General features: G+C 44.2%; 1 protein-coding gene and 1 pseudogene across 1 annotated transcript in view; one reads left to right on the forward strand and one right to left on the reverse strand.

The window, feature by feature from the left end:
• The window catches only part of AXL (AXL receptor tyrosine kinase), a 109,517-nt gene extending 89,171 nt beyond the window's left edge, over positions 1-20,346 (forward strand). Inside the window, exons 16-20 of the mRNA XM_077285688.1 lie at positions 2,130-2,251; positions 2,547-2,656; positions 3,883-4,042; positions 4,329-4,465; positions 13,631-20,346. Coding sequence (XP_077141803.1) covers positions 2,130-2,251; positions 2,547-2,656; positions 3,883-4,042; positions 4,329-4,465; positions 13,631-14,042 — 941 coding nt within the window. The 3' untranslated portion in view covers positions 14,043-20,346. The remainder of the gene's footprint in view (positions 1-2,129; positions 2,252-2,546; positions 2,657-3,882; positions 4,043-4,328; positions 4,466-13,630) is intronic.
• A 1,131-nt stretch (positions 20,347-21,477) lies between these two features.
• Positions 21,478-22,323, reverse strand: LOC143803762 (olfactomedin-4-like; annotated as a pseudogene).
• Positions 22,324-24,140: the final 1,817 nt, after the last annotated feature.

Below are 24,140 nucleotides of genomic sequence, written 5' to 3' on the forward strand. Positions count from 1 at the left end.
GCACAGTAGAGAGTGTGTACCTGCACAGTAGTGTCCCTGCACAGTAGAGTGTGTCCCTGCACAGTAGAGAGTGTCCCTGCACAGTAGAGGATGTGTCCCTGCACAGTAGAGTGTGTCCCTGCACAGTAGAGGGTGTGTCCCTGCATAGTAGAGAGTGTGTCCCTGCACAGTAGAGAGTGTGTCCCTGCACAGTAGATGATGTGTCTCTGCACAGTAGAGAGTGTCCCTGCACAGTAGAGGTTGTGTCCCTGCACAGTAGAGGTTGTGTCCCTGCACAGTAGAGGTTGTGTCCCTGCACAGCAGAGAGTGTGTCCCTGCACAGTAGAGTGTGTGTCCCTGCACAGTAGAGAGCGTGTCCCTGCACAGTAGAGAGCGTGTCCCTGCACAGTAGAGTGTGTGTACCTGCACAGTAGAGAGTGTGTACCTGCACAGTAGAGAGCGTGTCCCTGCACAGTAGAGAGCGTGTCCCTGCACAGTAGAGTGTGTCCCTGCACAGTAGAGGTTGTGTCCCTGCACAGTAGAGAGTGTCCCTGCACAGTAGAGGATGTGTCCCTGCACAGTAGAGTGTGTCCCTGCACAGTAGAGTGTGTCCCTGCACAGTAGAGAGTGTCCCTGCACAGTAGAGAGTGTCCCTGCACAGTAGAGTGTGTCCCTGCACAGTAGAGAGTGCGTCTTTGCACAGTAGAGGGTGTCCCTGCACAGTAGAGGGTGCGTCTTTGCACAGTAGAGGTCCTATCCCCGCACAGTAGATGGCGTGTTTCTGGTCTGTAGATTGCATGTACTTGCACAGTAGAGTGCACTTCCCTGCACAGTAAAGGATGTGTCCCTGCACAGTAGAGAGTGTCCCTGCACAGTAGAGAGTGTGTCCCTGCACAGTAGAGAGTGTGTCCTTGCACAGTAGTGACCCTGCACAGTAGAGAGTGTGTCCCTGCACAGTAGAGAGTGTGTCCCTGCACAGTAGAGGGTGTGTCCCTGCACAGTAGAGGGTGTGTCCCTGCACAGTAGAGGGTGTGTCCCTGCACAGTAGAGAGTGTGTCCCTGCACAGTAGAGAGTGTGTCCCTGCACAGTAGAGGGTGTGTCCCTGCACAGTAGAGTGTCCCTGCACAGTAGAGGATGTGTCCCTGCACAGTAGAGAGTGTCCCTGCACAGTAGAGTGTGTCCCTGCACAGTAGAGTGTGTCCCTGCACAGTAGAGGGTGTCCCTGCACAGTAGAGGGTGTGTCCCTGCACAGTAGAGAGTGTCCCTGCACAGTAGAGTGTGTCCCTGCACAGTAGAGGGTGTCCCTGCACAGTCGAGAGTGTCCCTGCACAGTAGAGGGTGTGTCCCTGCACAGTAGAGGGTGTGTCCCTGCACAGTAGAGAGTGTGTCCCTGCACAGTAGAGAGTGTGTCCCTGCACAGTAGAGGGTGTGTCCCTGCACAGTAGAGTGTCCCTGCACAGTAGAGGGTGTGTCCCTGCACAGTAGAGAGTGTCCCTGCACAGTAGAGTGTGTCCCTGCACAGTAGAGAGTGTCCCTGCACAGTAGAGAGTGTCCCTGCACAGTAGAGTGTGTCCCTGCACAGTAGAGGGTGTCCCTGCACAGTAGAGAGTGTCCCTGCACAGTAGAGGGTGCGTCTTTGCACAGTAGAGGTCCTATCCCCGCACAGTAGATGGCGTGTTTCTGGTCTGTAGATTGCATGTACTTGCACAGTAGAGCGCACTTCCCTGCACAGTGGAGTTTGTGTCCCTGCAGCTTATAGGACATATCTCTGCACAGTAGAGGTCCTATTCCTGTAAAAATTGGCACTGTCCAGTTACTGCTAATAGTGTCAGAATATGCAGGCATTCACCCAATTTGACATAGGGAAGGTAATACTCAATTGTGAATGTCTAAAAGGATTTCCAAGAAGAATAACAGAGGAACAGCACATTGTATAATTTAAGGAAAATATTCTCCAGAAATATTATTTCTGTAAAACTGCAAGCATTTCCTAAGACAGCTTTGTCAGGAGAGATAGCATTTCCCCTATAACTAACCTAGCAGTGCACCTTGAAACCACCGTTCCCCACATCCCCCTGCCACCACGGTGGACAAGTATGAATGTAGAAGTCCGATCACTTAGTATATACGTCTGCTTTCTGTCATTCAGGGGTTTGTCTTCAGAATACAGAGAATGAAGGATATCCGTCTCCTGTGGTTATTTTGCCATTCATGAAACATGGAGACCTGCACAGCTTTCTTCTGTACTCTCGGCTTGGAGATGCCCCCCTGGTATGTAATATTACTGATAGTAATGTGTGATGATGAGACGTTCCTCTGGTATTCCTCCTGGAAATGTATAAATACTTTACATCTGGGTATTTCAGTGCTGCCAGTGTCAGATGATGTAAATTCACACCTTTTTGACAAGAAATGCGGTAACACTCTGTTGTCAAGTTATTTCTATATTTCCAAGAGGAACGGCACAAAATCCACACTTGTGTTGCTACATTTTACAGAAATCAATTTTCTAAATGTCTGAATATAGATGGCACTCTGTGACCTTGTATGAATTTTTTGCTTGTAGTACCTCCCAACGCAGATGCTGGTGAAGTTCATGACCGACATTGCCAGCGGTATGGATTATCTAAGCAGCAAGAACTTCATTCACAGAGATCTGGCCGCCAGGAATTGCATGTAAGGTTCTGGGGGTAAAAAGACTCTTACATTATGTGGACAGTCACAGAACAGCTATAGTTAATGATCCAGAAGTGATATTTTCTTATTCTTGCATTTTTTTTCATTATTTTTCTTTAATAGTTTAGTCAACTTGATTAACCTGATGCTCTATTTGCAGAAACATGTTTCACGGTGTTTGCGCCTCATCAGTGCAAACAGGAGGTCTGATTTGGCTGAGTGAGACGCCTCTGGCAGTGTTTCTAAAGTGGCAATGCGATGCGCCTCTGGGAATTTAAATATGCACATAGCCTCTTAAGAGATGAAGAGGACTTAACCACATCAAGGCTCTTGCTTTGCACTGATGAGTGTCAATCACCCCGAAACGTGTCTGCAATGGAGCGTCCGATTTAGCAAGGCTCATCAAAGGGTCACTATTGACTTTTCTAGTATCTACATCCAATAAGTGGAACTAGACATCAAGTCCCCTTCCTTCCCGAAGAGACAATTTGCATATTTTAATTCCAAGAGGAGCATTGCATGGCCTATAAGTCTCCTTACAACGATTTGGTATCCTCTACAAAGAGAAACATTCCCTCTCAGACATTATATGTATAGACTTGCATTAAACAAATCACAGATGCCCCTAATCTATGAAGTCCATTTAGCCATACTTAAAGGGGTTGACCTATTAATTGCCTGTCTTAGTGATAGATCATCAGTACCTGAAAGGTGGGTGTCCATCACCTGACACCCCTGTTAATCAGCTGCTCTCGGTGCCATTAGCAGTTGAGGAGCTTGAACAGAACAGCTCTGTCAACTGTTTAGTGGCTGTGGCCGGAAAATAAACCCCTATTCATTCAATTAGGGGTAGAAGTGCAGTAACAGGCCATGGCCACTAAATAGTTAACAGACCTGTACTATTGAGCTCCACAATTGCTAACATTCGTCCGCTGCCGGCACTGAGACCAGCTGATCGGTGGGGGTGGCGGGTGGCATAGCCCCACTGATACTGATATGGTATTGATTATCTATACTATGTATCAATATAAAAGTAATGGAGGAACCCTTTAAGGCTTTACGTCACAGATATAGCTTAGCTAATAGGAGCACCAATGCCAAAGCTTTATTTTGACCAATACAGGAGCTTCTTATACTCCTCCTAGTGGCTGGGAGGACTCCTGGCCCCTAAGATGTTGTGGCTTAGCTGTGATTACGATCTTACTGACCATTTCTCCTTCATCCAGGTTAAATGAGAACATGAACGTCTGTGTGGCCGACTTCGGCCTGTCCAAGAAAATCTACAATGGAGATTATTATAGGCAAGGTCGGATTGCCAAAATGCCAGTCAAATGGATAGCAATAGAAAGCCTGGCAGACCGCGTGTACACCACCAAGAGCGATGTGGTGAGTGACGCCGCTATGTATTTCTGTAGCAACAAATACGATTAATCCATATAAATTAGACTGCTTAATTTCTAACCATTATTGAGACAACTGATACTGCATTGTGTAATTCTTCATTTTACCTGCGGGGGCACTGTAGAAAAATTAAACAGTTGCTGCAAAGTAGTCCCATTGATTATAATGGATTCCACAAGAGATCAGATGATTGCCAGGAGACATTTCTAAAAAAAAAAAAAAAAGGGTTTGGTCCAAAATTTTAGAGTGACTAATATTCTTCTCTTGTCAGTGGTCTTTTGGAGTCACCATGTGGGAAATTGCAACAAGGGGCCAAACGCCATATCCTGGTGTAGAAAACAGTGAAATCTATGACTACTTGAGACAAGGGAATCGGCTGAAGCAGCCACCAGATTGTCTGGATGGATTGTGAGTATCTTTTTTATTGCAATGTTGCCCATGGTAATAAAACATTGACATATGGACCTCACCTCTCACCTGATGATTTCAAGAGGAGAGAAGAATCAGTCTTGTTAAATCTCATTCCCGATCATTTTCTTGTATGGGTATGTTCACACTGCTTTTTTTCCTCCTTTTTGTGAGAGGCTTTGCTTAAAAATGCTTAAAAATGGCAGAACAAGGACGCCAAACGGTTAAAATAAGTAACATACTTCCGCTCGGAAATTTATTTAAAAAATCCAGAAAACCTCAATATAAAGTTACCCAATAAAAAACGCTGAAAAAGCGCCTAGGTAATGGCCAGTGGGTGTGGCCAACTGGAGGGTGTAGCCTCCCTCCATACAAGTGCATGGAGTGAGGCCACGGCCACTGGCCAGGAGTGCGTATAAATCCTACATACCCGCCAGTCCCAGCTCAGAAACCAGCGAATCGCCACAGCGAACAGAGCGTGCGCTGGGGGATTCATAAGTCTGCAGTCACACAGAGTGTTGTAAACTTATCATTTATCAATATTTTTTCAAAAATGCTAGTAATAATTAACTCAGTAAGTGCTTTTTTATGCCTTTATGCAATGGTGTAACTACAAGGTTATGGGCCCTGGTGCGAACTTTCAAATGGGTCCCCCCATGCCAAAATATTTTCCACCCAAATTCACATTTTCCCAATTAATTTTGCACACTATAGCTTTGTTACAATGCTGTATAGTCTGACCTCAGTGGCGTAACTATCCAGTGCCCCATCCTGGTATATATTTGTTTCCCGTACTGCCATTGTTCTGTAATGTACACTTCTTAAAAAAATAAAGGGAACACTCAAATAACACATCCTAGATCTGAATGAATGAAATATTCTCATTGAATACTTTGTTCTGTACATCGTTGAATGTGCTGACAACTAAATCACACAAAAGTCATCAATGGAAATCAAAATTATAAACCAATGGAGGCCTGGATTTGGAACGATACTCAAAATCAAAGTGGAAAATCAAATTACAGGCTGATCCAACTTCAGTGGAAATGCCTCAAAACAAGGAAATGATGCTCAGTAGTGTGTGTGGCCTCCATGTGCCTGTATGACCTCCATACAATGCCTGAGCATGCTCCTGATGAGAAGGCGGATGGTCTCCTGAGGGACCTCCTCCCAGACCTGGACTAAAGCATCCTCCAACTCCTGGACAGTCTGTGGTGCAACGTGACATTGGTGGATAGAGAGAGACATGATGTCCCAGATGTGTTCAATCGGATTCAGGTCTGGGGAACAGGCGGGCCAGTCCATAGCTTCAATGCCTTCATCTTGCAGGAACTGCTGACAGACTCCAGCCACATGAGGTCTGGCATTGTCCTGCATTAGGAGGAACCAAGGGCCAACCGCACAAGCATATGGGCTCACAAGGGGTCTGAGGATCTCATCTCGGTATCTAATGGCAGTTAGGCTACCTCTGGCGAGCACATGTAGGGCTGTGCGGCCCTCCAAAGAAATGCCACCCCACACCATTACTGACCCACTGCCAAACTGGTCATGCTGAAGGATGTTGCAGGCAGCAGATCACTCTCCACAGCGTCTCCAGACCCTGTCAAGTCTGTCACATGTGCTCAGTGTGAACCTGCTTTCATCTGTGAAGAGCACAGGGCGCCAGTGGCAAATTTGCCAATCCTGGTGTTATGTGGTAAATGCCAAGCGTCCTGCATGGTGTTGGGCTGTGAGCACAACCCCCATCTGTGGACGTTGGGCCCTCAGACCATCCTCATGGAGTCGGTTTCTAGCTGTTTGTGCAGACATATGCACATTTGTGGCCTGCTGGAGGTCATTTTTGCAGGGTTCTGGCAGTGCTCCTCCTGTTCCTCCTTGCACAAAGGCTGAGGTGGCATTCCTGCTGCTGGGTTGTTGCCCTCATACATCCCCCTCCACGTCTCCTGGTGTACTGGCCAGTCTCCTGGTAGCGTCTCCAGCTCTGGACACTACGCTGACAGACACAGCAAACCTTCTTGCCACAGCTCGCATTGATGTGCTATGCTGGATGAGCTGCACTACCTGAGCCACTTGTGTGGGTTGTAGAGTCCGTCTCATGCTACCACGAGTGTGAAAGCACGACCAACATTCAAAAGTGACCAAAACATCAGCCAGAAAGCATTAGTACTGAGATGTGGTCTGTGGTCCCCACCTGCAGAACCACTCCTTTATTGAGGGTGTCTTGATAATTGCCAATAATTTTCATCTGTTGTCTATTCCATTTGCACAACAGCATGTGAAATTGATTGTCAAACAGTGTTGTTCCTAAGTGGACAGTTTGATTTCAGAAGTTTAATTTACTTGGAGTTATATTCTGTTCTTTAAGTATTCCCTTTATTTTTTTGAGCAGTGTATAAAAGAAAATAAACCATTATACTAATCAGGGGCTTACATAGAAGTCATGCGGATCATATAAGAAGTATAATGCACCCCCAATAGTCCTCCATATAATATTATGAGTGTTGTGGGCCGATGCGACCAACCGCCAGACCACCTATCTGGCATTTGCCAGTATTTCCAGAGGACCAGTCTGATGTTGATTGGAATGGAGCGGCGGTCATTGAATGGAGCAGTGGTCTCTCGTGCGCTACCGCTATACCAATGTCTATGGGACTGAAAGAGGTAACTAATCACTCTTCTCCATGAGCTGCCCTGTGTATGAGGACCCCTAGTCTAGAGATCAGTGGGAACCTTGCGATCCCACATATGTCACTGTGTGGAGGTCAGATACAGGTTACCATGGGCCCACCTTATTGAAACATCTAAAAGAGAATGAGTTACAATAAGTCATCCCCAGCCCAAGTGAGAAAAGTGGTGAAGGTGCAAAAAGGAACCTAGAACAATATATAGAGCAATAGGGTCAGCATTTGCCAAGACCACCAGAGTGTGGCACACAGGGGCTTCATAAACATGGCATGAGGGCACCAGACACTGGACCCAGGGGCTGCACTACGCTGTGTGAGCAGCAGATGGTGCCCTCTCCGCTCTGTTCTCACCTGCTGAGTGTGTGAGCGTTACACAGCCTGTGCGCTCATTACCGAGCCACCTCTCACTTTACTTCCCGGTGGCGCAGCTTTGTCGTCAGCTCAGCCCTGTTCCCCTTTGCTGTAACAACAGTTGCGGGGGCAACTTGTGAAACTTTCCTCAAGGTGTCCAGGGCAGGGGGAGGAGAGGTCATCACTCACTCCCGGCCAGGTGCCTGCTCTTCCGGCTCCAAGTGTTTGTTATGTCCGCTGGACAGGAACAGAAACCTTATAAGAGAAGTCGCTGTAAGCCTGGACTCTTCATGTGCTGGACGGCAGGTCTGTCTGTTGCCGTGTGGGAGGAATCTCCTGCCCGGCAACAGATTTTAACTTTTGCTGGTGTCGGCGTGCATATGATCTGTCGGGCTCCTGACCCACCAGGCCCAGTCGCAGTGGCGACTTCTGCAACCGTGGTAGTTATGCCCCTGCCTTTATGCCTTTCCCCATGGTTCCATAGGAAATGAAGTACCAAATGTTTTCATTTTTAATAATTTACTCTTTTTTTTTATAATATCTACTACATTTTTTTTAAAAGTAGCACTCCTCCTCTCATCAAAATTTGTATCCTCTAAATATATGGCAGTCACCACATTATATAGCACTGGGTGCTTACAATTGCTCATTTTGCCTTTATTGCCAGTTAATTCTTCTCTTTTCCATTAGATCAATGATATCACGTGATTATGCAGCGCCCCCACTGCCACAGGGCCGAGGGGTACCCGGTACCGGGCCTCTGAGTCTCTGCTCTGGGGTTGTCACGGTGGCTAGACCCGGTCCGTGACCCTGCTGAGGGGCGCCCAATGAAAGGTGTGGATGGTGGTGGTAGTGCGGTGCGGTAAATAACGAGGACACCAGGTTGCAGTCTCTTTACCTCTTTACTGAAGGCTTCAGGGTCCTCAATCCGGAATACGGTTAACTGGGCTGCGCAAGCCTGGTCGATCCGATGGCACATCCAGAGTTCCCTTTGCAGGTGAAAATCTGTGCCTACCCTCTAGTGCTTGTGTGTTGTAGTCCTTCCCTGCTGAGCACCACGGGATAGTCCTCACAACTGTTGTGTCTGTTTCTCGTGTTCCCTCACAACTCGATTCTGATGTTCTTCCACGTCCCCCAGATCTTATGGTTAGGACGCACCCATATGACGGGGAGGCTCGGAGCTCTTCCGGGACTCTAGCGTCGCCCCACTCCTGTTGTTACCCCCCTGTGTCTTCCTAGGTCAATTGGGTGAGACAGCCCGCCTATAACTGACTGTCCTGCCGTAGGTTTGAAGTTTGGCTTGGAGCTCTATACTTCCTCGGCGTTCCGGCCACCGGTTATGCGCCTCAATAGGATGTTGCCTCATCTTACAGCACGACTCCTACTGGTATTCCCCTTGTTGCGTTGATCTCGTTTCTCACTCAGCACAATAAACCTCGCTTCTTGTCCTTTCTTGGGGTACCGCCGCTATATCGTGCAGGCGCGGTCCCGTAACGTTCTCTCTGGTTGCTAGGCCTCTGTCAGGATCCCACCCCTGACAGGGACCCCTCTGAATCTTCCCCTACAACACCCTCTGCCACAAGGTGTTGCCTGGTTCCAACCCAGTCAGCTTTCTCTTCTAACTTCCTGCCTAACCCCCAGTTTTACCAGATTGTGAGGAGTGGCCTAATAAATAGAACCCTTAGCTCCCCCTGGAGGCCAGACTGTGAAATGTATTGGTGTCTGTGATACCTGGTCAGATGAACTCCTTCAGTGCCATCAGACGTACCATAGCTCCCCTTAGCGGCGGAGCAACAGTACTGCAACGACCAGGACTCTGGGGCGCTGCACTTACATACTGACTAGTTGAATCCTTAGGCTATGTGCACACGTTGCAGATTTGGTTTTCATGGTACTGTACACCTCATGGAAAACTGCTGCGGAAAAAAACGCTGCGGATCCGCGGGAAAATCCGCAATGTGTGCACATAGCCTAATAATGAAGAAACAGAAGTCAATTCTCCCTGCATGAGTCATGAGTCGCTGCAAAAGTCCCTGGTAGAGGGAGGAGGTGAAAAGGGTAATGATAAATGCAGGGAAAAGAGACTTCCTGTTTCTACATGAGCAGAAAAAAGAGAAGAATTAGTTGATTAGAAAGATAAAATGAGCAATTGTAAGTACACAGTGCTGTATAACATGATGACTGCAAAATGTGAAGGGGATAAAAACTTGGATGGAAGGAGGAGCGGTGCTTCTTTAATTCAAATTCAATGTTCTTCCATTTATTGTCATCAAGTTGTGATTATTCCCTTACATAATAGCTTCCCATTGCATAATCATGAACTTGCCTCTAATCCCTGCTTGCCATCCATTATGATATTGAACCAGAATGGGAAATTGTTTCATTCTTGATCTGAAAGATATTAAACCACTTCCCGTTGCATAAGACATCTAGGACATCTGACAAGAGATTCCTGACAGAAACCTTTGAAGTCTAAACCACATGGTGTGTGGAGGAATGTGTTTGTGCCTCTGTTTAACCCGATATCATTCTGCTGGAGTAACAAAAATGTGCATAAAAGTTTCAAATCATTATACAGATGCCGAACAAGCGGGGAATGGTGGGGAATATAAGCTCAGAAAGGAATAACTAAGGATGTGTAAGGTGCCCAAGGCCACAGCATGGCACCCCACAAACTGTTGCACAGTTTGGTCGCAGAAGAAACTTGTGAGAGTAGATTATATGGGGTAATTCAACTTTTATCTTCACAGAACATGAGGTACATACATCAGCTTCTTAATACAGCTTAACATGAAGTCTGAAAGACCTTTTACCAGAGAGAAAGTGAAACCAAAGTACAACAAGTATATGCATTACATTTAACTAAGCATATAACAGTAACAACATCGCCATCTACTGTCAGAAAGTGTAAACTCCTCCAGTACACAAATAAGTCTGTATCTGTTGCATATCTGCCAACACAAACAAACAGTGTCCCAGTCCATATGTGTTGTGCTGTGAAGTTTGCTTTGCACTCGCTTGTAGGCGGGAGGCCTCCGCTGCATCCATGTCCTCAGTTTCTAGATCAGTCGCGCACATCAGGGGACACCTGGTTCACTTTAACAAGTTCAACTTTACTGGACAGTTCAGATACAACAGTCTTTAACACACAGTTTCGGGCACAGCACCCTCCAGCTCCATCAACACAGTACATCTCAAGCTTTTGCTTGCATTCAGTTTGGACTATCCCTACGCTTGATCCTCTGGTCAGCCCCAAGGATTTCCTATCCGGCCCCATAGCACCCTCGAGATCCGTTACATTTCCCTCATGCGGCTTTCCGTCCGGCTTACTCTGTATGGAATGGATTAAGGGACACTTCCCAGTTACTAGTTCGGGCCATAGGCTCCAGATATTACAGGTATGTCAGCAGGAAATTTGGTATGATCACATGCTGCCAGAAGGATATGTACTCCACATGCCTCCAGCCCACTTCAGCTTGAACTTGATCTTTCCCTATTTTACTTGACTTTTCCATCTCCCATCCTGGGCTGGTCCCAAACATTTAACAATATCCTAAACTATGCCTATCAATTATACACTAATAAGGCCCACCACTACCTATCTTCCATATTGTTCCTATCTATCACTACCTAAGTACTAACCTTTATGCTATACTCTCCCTAACCCCGGGCCAAGTGTACCATAGTTATCTTAGGCTAGTTTCACACTAGCGTTAACTGCAATACGTCGCAAATGCGTCGTTTTGCCGAAAATACGCATCCAGCAAAAGTTCTTGCTGGATACGTTTTTTCGTCATAGACTAACATTAGCGACGCATTTGCGACGCATTTGCGACGCATTGCCAAACGTCGCGTCCGTTTTGCGACGCTTGGGCGTGTGGTAGCGGACCGTCGGGAGAAAAAAACATTTTTTGCTCCCGACGGTCCACTTTTTCCGACCGCGCATGCGCGGCCGGAACTCCGCCCCCACCTCCCCGCACTTCCCCACACCTCACAATGGGGCAGCGGATGCGTGGGAAAAATGCATCCGCTGCCCCCGTTGTGCGGCGGAGACCACCCTAGCGTCGGGAACGTCGGCCCGACGCACAGCGACGGGTTGTTCCCGACGCTAGTGTGAAACTAGCCTTAGGCATTACCTTGCAGTACCCAAGCAGCAGCATCAGTACCTATAATCACTTTACATTAGTTACTTTAGACTGTATACACTTTACATGTTTTCATAAAATGCAATAAAACCGCATTAAAAGTATTCACACTACACAAATTGTTGTTTTCAGGAGCAAGCATACGACAGTCTCTGTCACACTCTTTAACAGATGAGTTCTAAACAGATGAAATTCATTTAGAATTTCCCAAAATGTGCAGTTTCTAATTAACCTACACATTGGGGAATTAGATTCATGCCAATATAGATTCATATGGACAGGGAAGGGATAAAAAGCAATAAAAAAACATGTTTACTCAGCCTCTCTCCTGTCTCTGCCACTGCAGCTAACTGCTGATTCTCTGCAGGCTTCCTAGCTTTCTCTCTGCTTCGGCACTAGTCTCCTCTTCACTTTTTGCCAACCCTTCCGGCAGCAGCTAGGTCATGGCGTATGTTCTGACAGCATGATATAAGCTGCTCTACATGTCATGACATCAGAACATACGTCAAGGCATAGACAGTGCTGGAAGTGCTATGACAGAGTGAAAAGGAGACCGGCGCCGGAGCCAAGGGGGCACCTAGAAAATCAGTGGAGGATGGGGGACAGGAGATGGGCTAAGTGAGTATAATTTCTTATTGTTTTTTTAACACCTTCCTGGATCATCTGTAATGCTTTGGAGTCAAGAGACCTAAGAGCAGAAAAAAAACTTCTTTTGTTCACTGCAAGTGAATTTTTGGGGGATGTTGATACAAGCGAATCCTGCTAAATGGTGGCCACTTGGCTGCCATTTTTCTAGAATCACATGGACTAGGAAAGGGATAAAAAAAAATTAAAATAACATGTTCACCTAGCCCCACACCTGTCCCTGCCACCTAAGCTACCTGCTGATCATGCACAAGCTTCCTAAGTCCTTGATCTACTCTGGCACCTGTCTTCGCTTTGCTCTTTAGCAACTCTTCCGTCTCCATCTAGATGGTGCATATTTATATGCTGCCCCACATGTCTAAGTGTAGGTAGTGAAAGAAATGTTAGTGAAGAGGAGACCTAGGCTGGAGCGAAGCGGGGACATAAGAATCCAGTGGAGGACTGGTGGTGAGGTCCAGCGGCACGGATAGGCAACAAGGTAGATGAGTATGATTTTTTTTAACACCTTCCTGGCTCATTTGTCTATTATGCTTTGTGGTCAGAAAACCTCAGACTATAATAAGTGGCTTTTATTCAAGGCAATCGCTGCTCGTTCGACACAATGCCCTTGTGGGCTGAAGCCCCAGAGGTTGGGCCACCACTAATCAAACATCGATGTCGTATTGTAACTACGATTCTGAAGACTCCTTCGAGAACTATGAGAATGGAGTCATGCATGTTGTTTTCATGCTGACTTTAGAGCAACAGGCTAGTGTGGACATTTATTTTTCAACCCTTCCATGTTGTCATTTGTCGCTGGCAAAAATGTAAAAAAATATGCTTCAAAAAGTACATGTGGAAATTCAATTTCTTTTTCCTTTGCAGTAATCGCACAAACTTGACTGACTCATTGTCTGATCAGGTCTTTACTAGTGATGAGCGAATATACTCGTTACTCGAGATTTCCCGAGCACGCTCGGGTGACCTCTGAGTATTTTTTTAGTGCTCGGAGATTTAGTTTTCTTCACCTCAGCTGAATGATTTACATCTGTTAGCCAGCTTGATTACATGTGGGGATTCCCTAGCAACCAGGCAACCCCCACATGTACTTATGCTGGCTAACAGATGTAAATCATTCAGCTGAGGTGAAGAAAACTAAATCTCCGAGCACTAAAAAATACTCGGAGGACACCCGAGCGTGGTCGGGAAATCTCGAGTAACGAGTATATTCGCTCATCACTAGTCTTTACCCTTATTTGTATAATGGACTGCAAACCATTTTATGTCATTTAAACTTTCCTCACTTGGTAAATTACTTTCAGACTTTCTTTTCATGATCAGCGCTTTTTATCTTCTTCTAGGTACGAGTTGATGGCTAGTTGTTGGCAGCTAAATTCCAAGGATCGGCCATCTTTTGAAACGCTCCATACAGAATTGGAGATAATTCTTAAGAATTTACCACCGGCCAAAGATCCCGAAGAAATTCTATATGTCAACATGGAAGAGCCCCTTTCCTCTTCCTTTAGCGATGATGGTGAACTTGGAGCTGTGGGTGGTTTGGATGCAAAGGATTTTGGCGATGACATATTTTCAAAAGCCACTCCCGTCACAGTCGAGGTCCATCAACCAGAGAACACAAACCGGTACGTGATGTGTCCCAGTCGTGAAGCCACAAGACTCCTCACAAATGTGTCCACAGACCATCCACGGTACAGTTCTGCTTTAGAAGAAGGGACTTTGGAAGAGCTCTTGGCTGGACAAGGGTCCAGATAATAAGCACAAGCTCAATCTTTCTTAAATATTTCATCAAGACATCTGGAGTTGACTTAGGTGAAATAATTCTACCTTAAACAACTGTCTGAACATTCCATTTCAATATTAAGGCATTGCCTAAGTAAAAAAATGTCCTTGGTCTTCCAACTTTTCAACAATTTCAGTGCTGATGACCAATACTGGTAAAAATAACAAAATGCCTTAGGTTTTCTGGCATAAAATGAAGGATGGCTAGATAGTCATGACAGTACTGCCTTGACGATGGCTTCACAAGCCTTTTATATTGTCGTACAATGAACTATGTAAAAATTGTAGAGAAACTTGGAGCATCCCAATAATACGTGAACTCAACATACGATGAAATGTTACTGAGGAGAGATGGAGGCTTTACACTTTTTTATTTCTTGGCACATATAATTGACGACTTTCATTTTCTTGAGCTTGAGGTTCTACGACTCACCTAAAATATCTCTTCTGTGCCACAGTCAAAGGAAACCTGAATGAATGAACTGTGATGTGGACGAAAAAGTCATATTTTTTTTACAAAATTGATTGGTTCCTAAAGGGTGTGTAAGAGTTATATGAAATAAGTTGTGAACCAGCTCATCCAAGTTGAAGTTGCCAGCGATCCTTGGCTCGGATAACAAAATCACTCCTGCACAGTGGTAACAATGAATTAGAAAGTAAGGAGAAACCAACCATTTTCTGGATAAAAAATTTTTCAAAAACTTTATTGTAGACTCAGATAAAACAGGACATTCCCAATGCTAAAAAAAATGAGCTTTTCCTTCGCGTTTTCGACTAAGCCATAGTACTTAATGCAAACATATGGAATCTCCCTACTTTCTACTTCTGTCTGTGCGGTATACTTTGCATTTCCATTTATTTTACAGTATTGTTCTCCAGGTACATCAAATTTGTCGATCATTTAGAAAAGGTATACATTTTGGAGCCCTGAGGCTAAAATTGTAGAAAATTTTTACTCGAGGGGTTGTAGAGGATTCCACTGCTGTTTGACAAAAATAGTGTCACCTGTCCGTGGGTTGTGTGTGGTTTTGTAACTTGGCTGTCAAAATCAGTGGTACTAATCTGCAATACCATGGACACCCTGTGGACAAGGGTGGCACTCTTTTTAGAAGAAATCCGCCATGTTTTTCTGATCTTGTACAACCCTTTTAACGTCCAATGGTGTGTTTAGACCTATTTGTGTATTTTATTTCCATTAGGTACCAAGCCAAACTAACAAGATATAAGTAAATAACTCTCCTAATTATTTCCTTACAAATCTCTGAAGGTTTTTTACAACTACGAGCACAGACCAGCTATAGACCATGGAGCAATTCAAGGGAAATATGGTTCCTGGTAAATTTTCTCAGATTTGTTCATCACCGGTCTACGATTTGGTGGCAAGACCAGGAGGCAGATAGGACTCAGAATTAAGTGTAGTGGCCTTAGAGGCCCATATGAAGACCTTTTATGGCATAACTAAATCTGGGTCCCTACTAACTATGTGCCATTTATAATAATAAACTCGACTTAGAGGCCATCGGGATATCTTGGGCTCCAAATCTCGGCTGTGACCGATACCTGTGCACTCCCTATAGCTAATTGCCCAGAGGCATGACTAATCCAATAATTTGGACATGGTTGTTCATGGATAAGAGATTCTCTATATTATACAGTATGTACAGAAAATATGTAAATCTATAAGCAGCACTTTAGAACATTTTTCATTCTAGTTCAGGGGGTCAAGTGATTTATCTCCATGCCCATAAGGAACTTATGATAAAAAAAATACAATTGTACCAACTGAACAAACCCAATGATCAAGGTTCTTTTCTGGATCATAAATCCAAACGAAAGAAAAAAGGGAACTCGAAAAAACTGGTTGCATGGGACGACGGCTGCTCCGTGTACCACAACACTTCTAGGATTCAAGATCTTTTTTTTTGGATCAGGTGATTATCAGTATTATCATGCAGCTCCTCATGGAGATTGACGCTATGCTCAGTACTGTCAACTGAAGCTTGTAGGTCCGATGTAAATGTTCAGCAGGGTCCCCACCTATCACGGGTCTTCAATAGTTTTGCTCTTCTCGTAGATACCAAATAGTTCTTTTTAGGCCCTTTTTTAGGCCAAGGTGGGTAAAGGGACTAAGATAGATAAGTACAGTTATAGGTCAACGGATGTTATATTTGCCACCTGAGGTTCACCTAACCCAACCAAATTAAATTGTCTAGGGTTGGCCCCTCAGATCTCCCCCCCTTCATCAATATGCTGTATTTCAGCACAGGTAAGGTTATTTTGTGAAAATATCACAATATTCACTGTAAGAATTAACACAGTAAAAATCTTCCTTCATAAGATGGATACGAAATTTATTTTCTTACAAGATAAAAAGGGGCATTAACATTTTTCCAAAACAAAACATTTTGGTGTTTTTAGAATTCCCTTTTTTTAGCATTATTATTTATACGCCAGTGTGTGTTATCGTATATTGCATTTGGGGTGACCCTGAAATGTGAGATTTAATTGCATGGCCACTTCGGCTATGGTACCTTGCAGTAAAAGGGATGGTGTCCATGTCTCTTTAAATCCTTACTGATTTTAGCACTCTCTGTTAGAAGGGTGAATTCTGCCGTATAATGTATGTTGTTAACAGTTTTTGTGTTTGAAGTGTATGTAGCACCAGCTAGTTGTCACTGCCGCACACCCGTGCACTCTTCCGATATTTTCTTTACTACTTGTGTCTATTACCTTTCTTCATTACTTCAGGGGTTGTCCAATGGTCTACCCAGTGCCACTTCTGACCATGGGCTGTGCTTGGTGATCACCATATTCCAGCCGTAGTTCTAATGATCTACCCAGTGCCACTTCTGACCATGGGCCGTGCTTGGTGATCACCATATTCCAGCCGTAGTTCTAATGATCTACCAGTGCCACTTCTGACCATGAGCCATGCTTGGTGATCACCATATTCCAGCCGTAGTTATAATGATCTACCAGTGCCACATCTAACCATGGGCTGTGCTTGGTGATCACCATATTCTAGCCGTAGTTCTAATGATCTACCCAGTGCCACTTCTGACCATGAGCCATGCTTGGTGATCACCATATTCCAGCCGTAGTTATAATGATCTACCAGTGCCACATCTAACCATGGGCTGTGCTTGGTGATCACCATATTCCAGCCGTAGTTATAATGATCTACCAGTGCCACGTCTAACCATGGGCTGTGCTTGGTGATCACCATATTCCAGCCGTAGTTCTAATGATCTACCCAGTGCCACTTCTGACCATGGCCTGTGCTTGGTGATCACCATATTCCAGTCGTAGTTCTAATGATCTACCCAATGCTACCACTTCTGACCATGGGCTGTGCTTGGTGATCACCATATTCCAGCCGTAGTTCTAATGATCTACCCAGTGCCACTTCTGACCATGGGCTGTACTGGGTGATCACCATAGTCCAGCCGTAGTTCTAATGATCTACCCAGTGCCACTTCTGACCATGGGCCATGCTTGGTGATCACCATATTCCAGCCGTAGTTATAATGATCTACCAGTGCCACATCTAACCATGGTCTGTGCTTGGTGATCACCATATTCCCGCCGTAGTTCTAATGATCTACTAGTGCCACTTCTGACCATGGCCTGTGCTTGGTGATCACCATATTCCAGTCGTAGTTCTAATGATCCACCCAATGCCACCACTTCTGACCATGGGCTGAGCTTGGTGAACACCATATTGCAGCCATAGTTCTAATGATCTACCCAGTGCCACTTCTGACCATGGTCTGTGCTTGGTGATCACCATACCTCAGCCGTAGTTCTAATAGTCTACCCAGTGCCACTTCTGACCATGGGCTGTGCTTGGTGATCACCATATTACAGCCGTAGTTCTAATGGTCTACCCAGTGCCACTTCTGACCATGGGCTGTGCTTGGTGATGACCATATTCCAGCCGTAGTTCTAATGATCTACCAGTGCCACTTCTGACCATGGGCTGTGCTGGGTGATCACCATAGTCCAGCCATAGTTCTAATGATCTACCCAGTGCCACTTGTGACCAAGTGCTGTGCTTGGTTGATCACCCTATTCCAGCCGTAGTTCTAATTGTCTATCCAGTGCCACTTCTGACCATGGGCTGTGCTTGGTTGATCACCATATTCCAGCCGTAGTTCTAATGATCTACCCAGTGCCATGTCTGACCATAGGCTGTGCTTCGTGATCACCATATTACAGCTGTAGTGGATGGGTTAGAAGAAGACCTTTTTCATGTCCTGGACAGATCCTTTTGTAATGCGGAATGTATTGTCGGTGCTGAAGAGGAAATACCACATGCTAAGAATAAATGATCCTATTATATAACCACCTGGGACGTCCTAGTTCTCTTGTGTAAGGCCGCGGTCATGGAGTCATAACATTCCCTTATGTAGATGCTCATTCTACGGCTTCAACGTCCAAGACCATCCATTCTTTGATGGTGGTATTTAGTTTTCGTAGTTCTGCATCTTATGGTCATGATAAACGACGTCCGCGAGGTACGAAAACTCTTGATGAGATAGTGCTCAACATGGCAACATACCATATATGAATAAGACATGAAGCCAAGAACTTGGACACTTTGAAGACAGATATTATGTGAAAGAGGATCTGCCGAGGTGGGACAACTTCCTTACACATATCGAAATGCCAATGTCCAAAGTTTTGGATCTATAAGGGACTTCTTGCCATTTGGTAGTCTAATGGAAGAGGTGGGTAAAAGGCTTTGGCTTCATGTAATTTGAGCTAAAGACTCCCTGACACAGCTCTGTATGGCGAAACAACAAGTTTCCATATTCTGTAGACGATCCATGCCCGACCATAGGGTGTTTCAATAAGACAATGAATTATGGAGAAATTGCCAGCTTAGAATTGTTCATGATCCTTATCAATTGCACTTAAAAGCCTACTCACTCAAAAGCAGGAAAATTGTTCACCATGGCAGATCCTCTCATCTAAAAAATCATTTTATAGCTGTCACTTGTTCCTAAAAGCTTTGTCCACCTTTGTACATTCTTTTTTTATGTAACTAAATTAAGAAAAAGAAGGTAACTTTGTAAATAGACTAAAGAAAAAATTGTTTCGTAATTCCATGCTAACAGACTACAAATAATCTCTGTGTAGTCAGGACCTGCAGTCATGTTGCCATCTATCTTTCATTGTTTACTAACAAACATTCAGTAGGTTAGGAAGAATGACTGCAGGGTCAGAGCACTTTGGGTTTGTAGTCTGCTATTAAACGGAAAATCGAGGTCTCAGCCCCTACAACACGCTGCTCTCGGATTACACAGCAAACACCTCCTGACAGATTCCCTTTAAAGATACAGAGAGGTCAACATAGGAGATGTGAAAAGGAAAGAAGATCATTTTGCAAAATTGCTTCATTTTTTTAATTTTAGATGTATTTAAACATTATAAAAAAACTGTACGTAAAGGTAGATTGAAAAAAAATGTTATCTCATAAATCAATAAATAAGGTGAATATAAAAAGCTTTGTTATAAATCGTACCAGAGAAATCTGCTTCTTACTCCTCCTGGACTGATCATGGTTTCTCAATTCCTGGGTAAAATGTGTAGAATCTATAATCAGTGATGGCAGATTTTTCCCATTAGTGAGATCTGAGATGACAGTTGGTGCTTTTAAAATTCTATGGAGGAGGAGGAGGAACTACAGTTACAGTTTTCCATAGAACTTGACGAGCTCCAACTGCCATCTCCTATCTCAGTAATGGCAAATGTCTGTATTCACTGTATTCATTCACTGTATTCATTGAACCCATGATTGAGAATTTTGAGAATGAATGATCAGTCCAAGAGAAGAAAGAAGCAGATTTCATAATAAGATATATTAAAATGTTTCTTATTTTCACATATTCTATTGACTTATGGGGAAAAAAATGTAAAATTACAGTTACTCTTTAAGGTCTTGGTTGGTTGCACCCATTAAAAGCAAAGGGACCACTAGGTGTTATTACAGTACGTCTTACATTCCACTAGTAGTACTCACTGTACAAGTGCAATGAAATCTTCATATTTTGCTAATTTTGTGTTTGCGTGGGAAAAACCTCTTTGGGACAAAGTGACATATTTACGTGACAGAATTATCCGTTAGCGGATATTCTACTTATTTTGTTACAATCAATTTTGTTACAAATGTACATACATATTTTTTTTGTATATGAAAATGAAATATATATTTCTTTACACTTTGCTGATAGTGAAGCTTAAATGGTCAAATAAATGCTTATTTTTAATCAAATATTGTGGATCGTTGACTTTATTTCTTATTAATGAACAATAATGTAAATTAAATCATTGAACTACTAAGTTGGTGACTCTTCCGAAGGAGTCGTCACCTGAAGAATACCACTATTTATGGACATCTTATGACTCGCATTTTTCTCCAGTTTTTCCCTCTGCCGGCTCTTGCTCTAATTATCAGCTGTCTCTGAGCTAGGGGGTGGAAATGAGCTGCTGTCTAATACAGTAAAAGGGATTCCTGTTCTTATTACCTTATGCAGAGAACAGACAGAAACCATAACTGGTGGAGAATGGTTGAACTTACGTCGACCTGTGTCTTTTTTCAACCTACAGTATATAACTATGTAACTATATGTACTGATCTGTGTTCCTGTGAATCCAGCTATTGGAAAGATGCCGATTAATCTGTGCCAGAGCTTGCCTACCTATGTGTCTCCCAGCCCCTCACTTCTCTTCCCGCTCCCCTCCCCATAAAGTGTCTTTTTTCAACCTATGTTACTATATGTACTGACCTGTGTACCTGTGAATCCAGCAATTGGAAAGCTTCTGTTTGATCTGTGCGAGAGCTTGCTTACCTGTGTGTCTCCCAGCCCCTCACTTCTCTTCCCTGCTCCCCTCCCCATAAAGTGTGTCTTTTTTCAACCTATACAACTACAGTATGTACCTATATGTACTGACCTGTGTACCTGTGAATCCAGCAATTGGAAAGCTACTGCTTGATCTGTGCGAGTGCTTGCCTACCTGTGTGTCTCCCATCCCTTTATTTCTCTTCACCGCTCTCCTACCCATAAAGTATTATAGGAGGTGTAATGTGACGCCTCACTGTTCTGGCAGTCTGTCTTGCTTTGACAAAGTGGACAGTAAGCTCAGGAAGCAAGGGGGCAAAGGAAGAAGTGTCTCATAAGTGGAAAAAAAGAAGCCATATTTACTACTGGACCCTCCTCCCTGCTCAGGCTATGTTGCTCCAATGGTCTCTGCTGGACTGCAAGTGATGCCGCCACTGCAGCTGAGGTCACAGTTTGGCTGGTGGGGACCATCAGAGCATCAGCACTGGAAAGGCGTGGGATAAAAGAGCTATAAAGATATATTAAGAAAATGACTAAAGGATGTAAATAAACATGGAGAAATGTTGATGTTTAGATGGAATGTCTCCATTCATAAATTTGAGGTTTTTTTTAGGCAGGCTTAGGTAGTGACTTAAAGTATAGATTGTATGTGGCCAAGCGGCCATCACTGTACATGTAGAGCTTGCTGCCATCAGGTTTGTAGGAAAAACTTTGCACCTTCTCCATCGTTTTAATAAAGAAGATGTTTAGCCGACTTGTCTTGGCACCATTTGTGTAAAAGATCTCTTCTGTTGTGAACAGTTCAGGTGTCAAATAACAACCCACACCGTGAAGACATTGGTGGCACCTAGCATGTATTATGGTGTCATCCAGGTCTTATTCATGAGAATTCATTCATTCATAAGAATTTCATTTGCTATCGACAATGTTTCCAGCATTTTGCTCTTTAGAGTAAATTACATAGATGCCATCTTCATCACTGGATGAGTCAATGTCTTGCCAGATGGAGGAAACTTAGGAGGATCGATTGTTGAGGGTGGTACCTGGGAGGGTCCTACGCAAAATTACTTTGGTATTTACACGAAACTTACATTATAGCAATTGTAATACAGTGAGTTGTTGAATATGTTGACTCCCTCACCTTTGCCATGGTTGGAGTAGTCACAGATATAGGATGGTGAGAACCTTCTCAGAGGCCAACTTGAAGAGCAAAAGATCATATTATGTAGGGTTGAATTAACTAACGTTCATCATAGGAGAAGGGTCACGATATGCACATCTTGACTAGCACCTGAGAAACTGTCTTTCCTCCATTCTTCAAATCTATTGGAAAAACCTAACCAGTTCAGCTGGACCATAAATGGTTTGCTAATGTTCAGAATCCTCCCATGACTTCAGGAACCGAAGGACAAAAAAGATGAAGCACATTTTTTTTAAAAAAGCATAGACAAGAATATTTGAAAATGATTTCAGTTCCTCCAAGAACAGTGTATCACATAACGACAAACAATCAGTAGATTTGGTTTCCAGTACCATCTCTATGCTGACGACACCTAATTATACACCTCTTCTCCTGTTATCACGCCGACCTTTTTAGAAAACACCAGTGATTGTCTTACCGCTGTCTCTAACATCATGTCCACCCTCTATCTGAAACTGAATCTGTCAAAAACTGAACTCCTCGTGTTCTCTCCTCACTGGCTCGCTCTTCTTATCTGCATCTCAAAAACATTTCTAGAATTCGCCCTTTTCTTACTTTCCACTCTGCAAAAACTCTTACTGTTTCACTTATTCATTCTCATCTGGAGTATTGTAACTCTCTACTAATCGGCCTCCCTCTTACCAAACTCTCCCCGCTCCAATCTGTCCTGAATGCTGCACCAGGATCATATTCCTCACCAACCGTTACACCGATGCCTCTACCTTGTGCCAGTCATTACACTGGTTACACATCCACTCCAGAATCCAGTACAAAACTACTACCCTCATCCACAAAGCACTCCATGGCTCAGCACCACCCTACATCTCCTCTCTGGTCTCAGTCTACCACCCTACCCGTGCCCTCCGCTCCGCTAATGACGTCAGGTTAGCATCCTCAATAATCAGAACCTGCCACTCCCGTCTCCAAGACTTTACACGTGCTGCGCTGATTCTTTGGAATGCACTACCTAGGTTAATACGACTAATCCCCACAGTTTTAAGCGTGCCCTAAAAACTCATTTGTTCAGATTGGCCTACCGCCTCAACGCATTAACCTAACAATCCCTGTGTGGCCTATTAAAAAAAAAAAATAATAAAAAAAAAACAATCAGATTCCTTGCATCATGTTCTCATACACTTTATGCAGTTAATAGCCCTCTGTTATGGTTCTCAATGGCAAGAGAACATAGCCCAGCAAACATAAGAACTAGCTCTTGGAAGGATGGAAACTAAACTGACCATGAACTAAACCTGCCGCACAACTAACAGTAGCCGGGTAGCGTAGCCTGCGCTTTATCCCTAGACGCCCAGCGCCGGCCGGAGGACTAACTAATCCTGGCAGAGGAAAATATAGTCCTGGCTCACCTCTAGAGAAATTTCCCCGAAAGGCAGACAGAGGCCCCCACAAATATTGGCGGTGATTTTAGATGAAATGACAAACGTAGTATGAAAATAGGTTTAGCAAAATTGAGGTCCGCTTACTAGATAGCAGGAAGACAGAAAGGGCACTTTCATGGTCAGCTGAAAACCCTATCAAAATACCATCCTGAAATTACTTTAAGACTCTAGTATTAACTCATAACATCAGAGTGGCAATTTCAGATCACAAGAGCTTTCCAGACACAGAAACGAAACTACAGCTGTGAACTGGAACAAAATGCAAAAACAAACAAGGACTAAAGTCCAACTTAGCTGGGAGTCGTCTAGCAGCAGGAACATGCACAGAAAGGCTTCTGATTACAATGTTGACCGGCATGGAAGTGACAGAGGAGCAAGGCTAAATAGCGACTCCCACATCCTGATGGAAACAGGTGAACAGAGAGGATGATGCACACCAGTTCAATTCCACCAGTGGCCACCGGGGGAGCCCAAAATCCAATTTCACAACAGCCCTCTGTGTCTGTACTGCTACATACTTAGGCAGTTAACTGGTTCATGCAGCTTTACACGAACACCCGAGCCTTACACTATGGCTGGTCCAAATAACTAAAGCAATTGTTACCATCCACCTCTCGTGTCTCCCCTT

The sequence above is a fragment of the Ranitomeya variabilis genome, chromosome 2, assembly GCF_051348905.1.
Source record: "Ranitomeya variabilis isolate aRanVar5 chromosome 2, aRanVar5.hap1, whole genome shotgun sequence".
Taxonomy (NCBI): Eukaryota; Metazoa; Chordata; class Amphibia; order Anura; family Dendrobatidae; genus Ranitomeya; species Ranitomeya variabilis.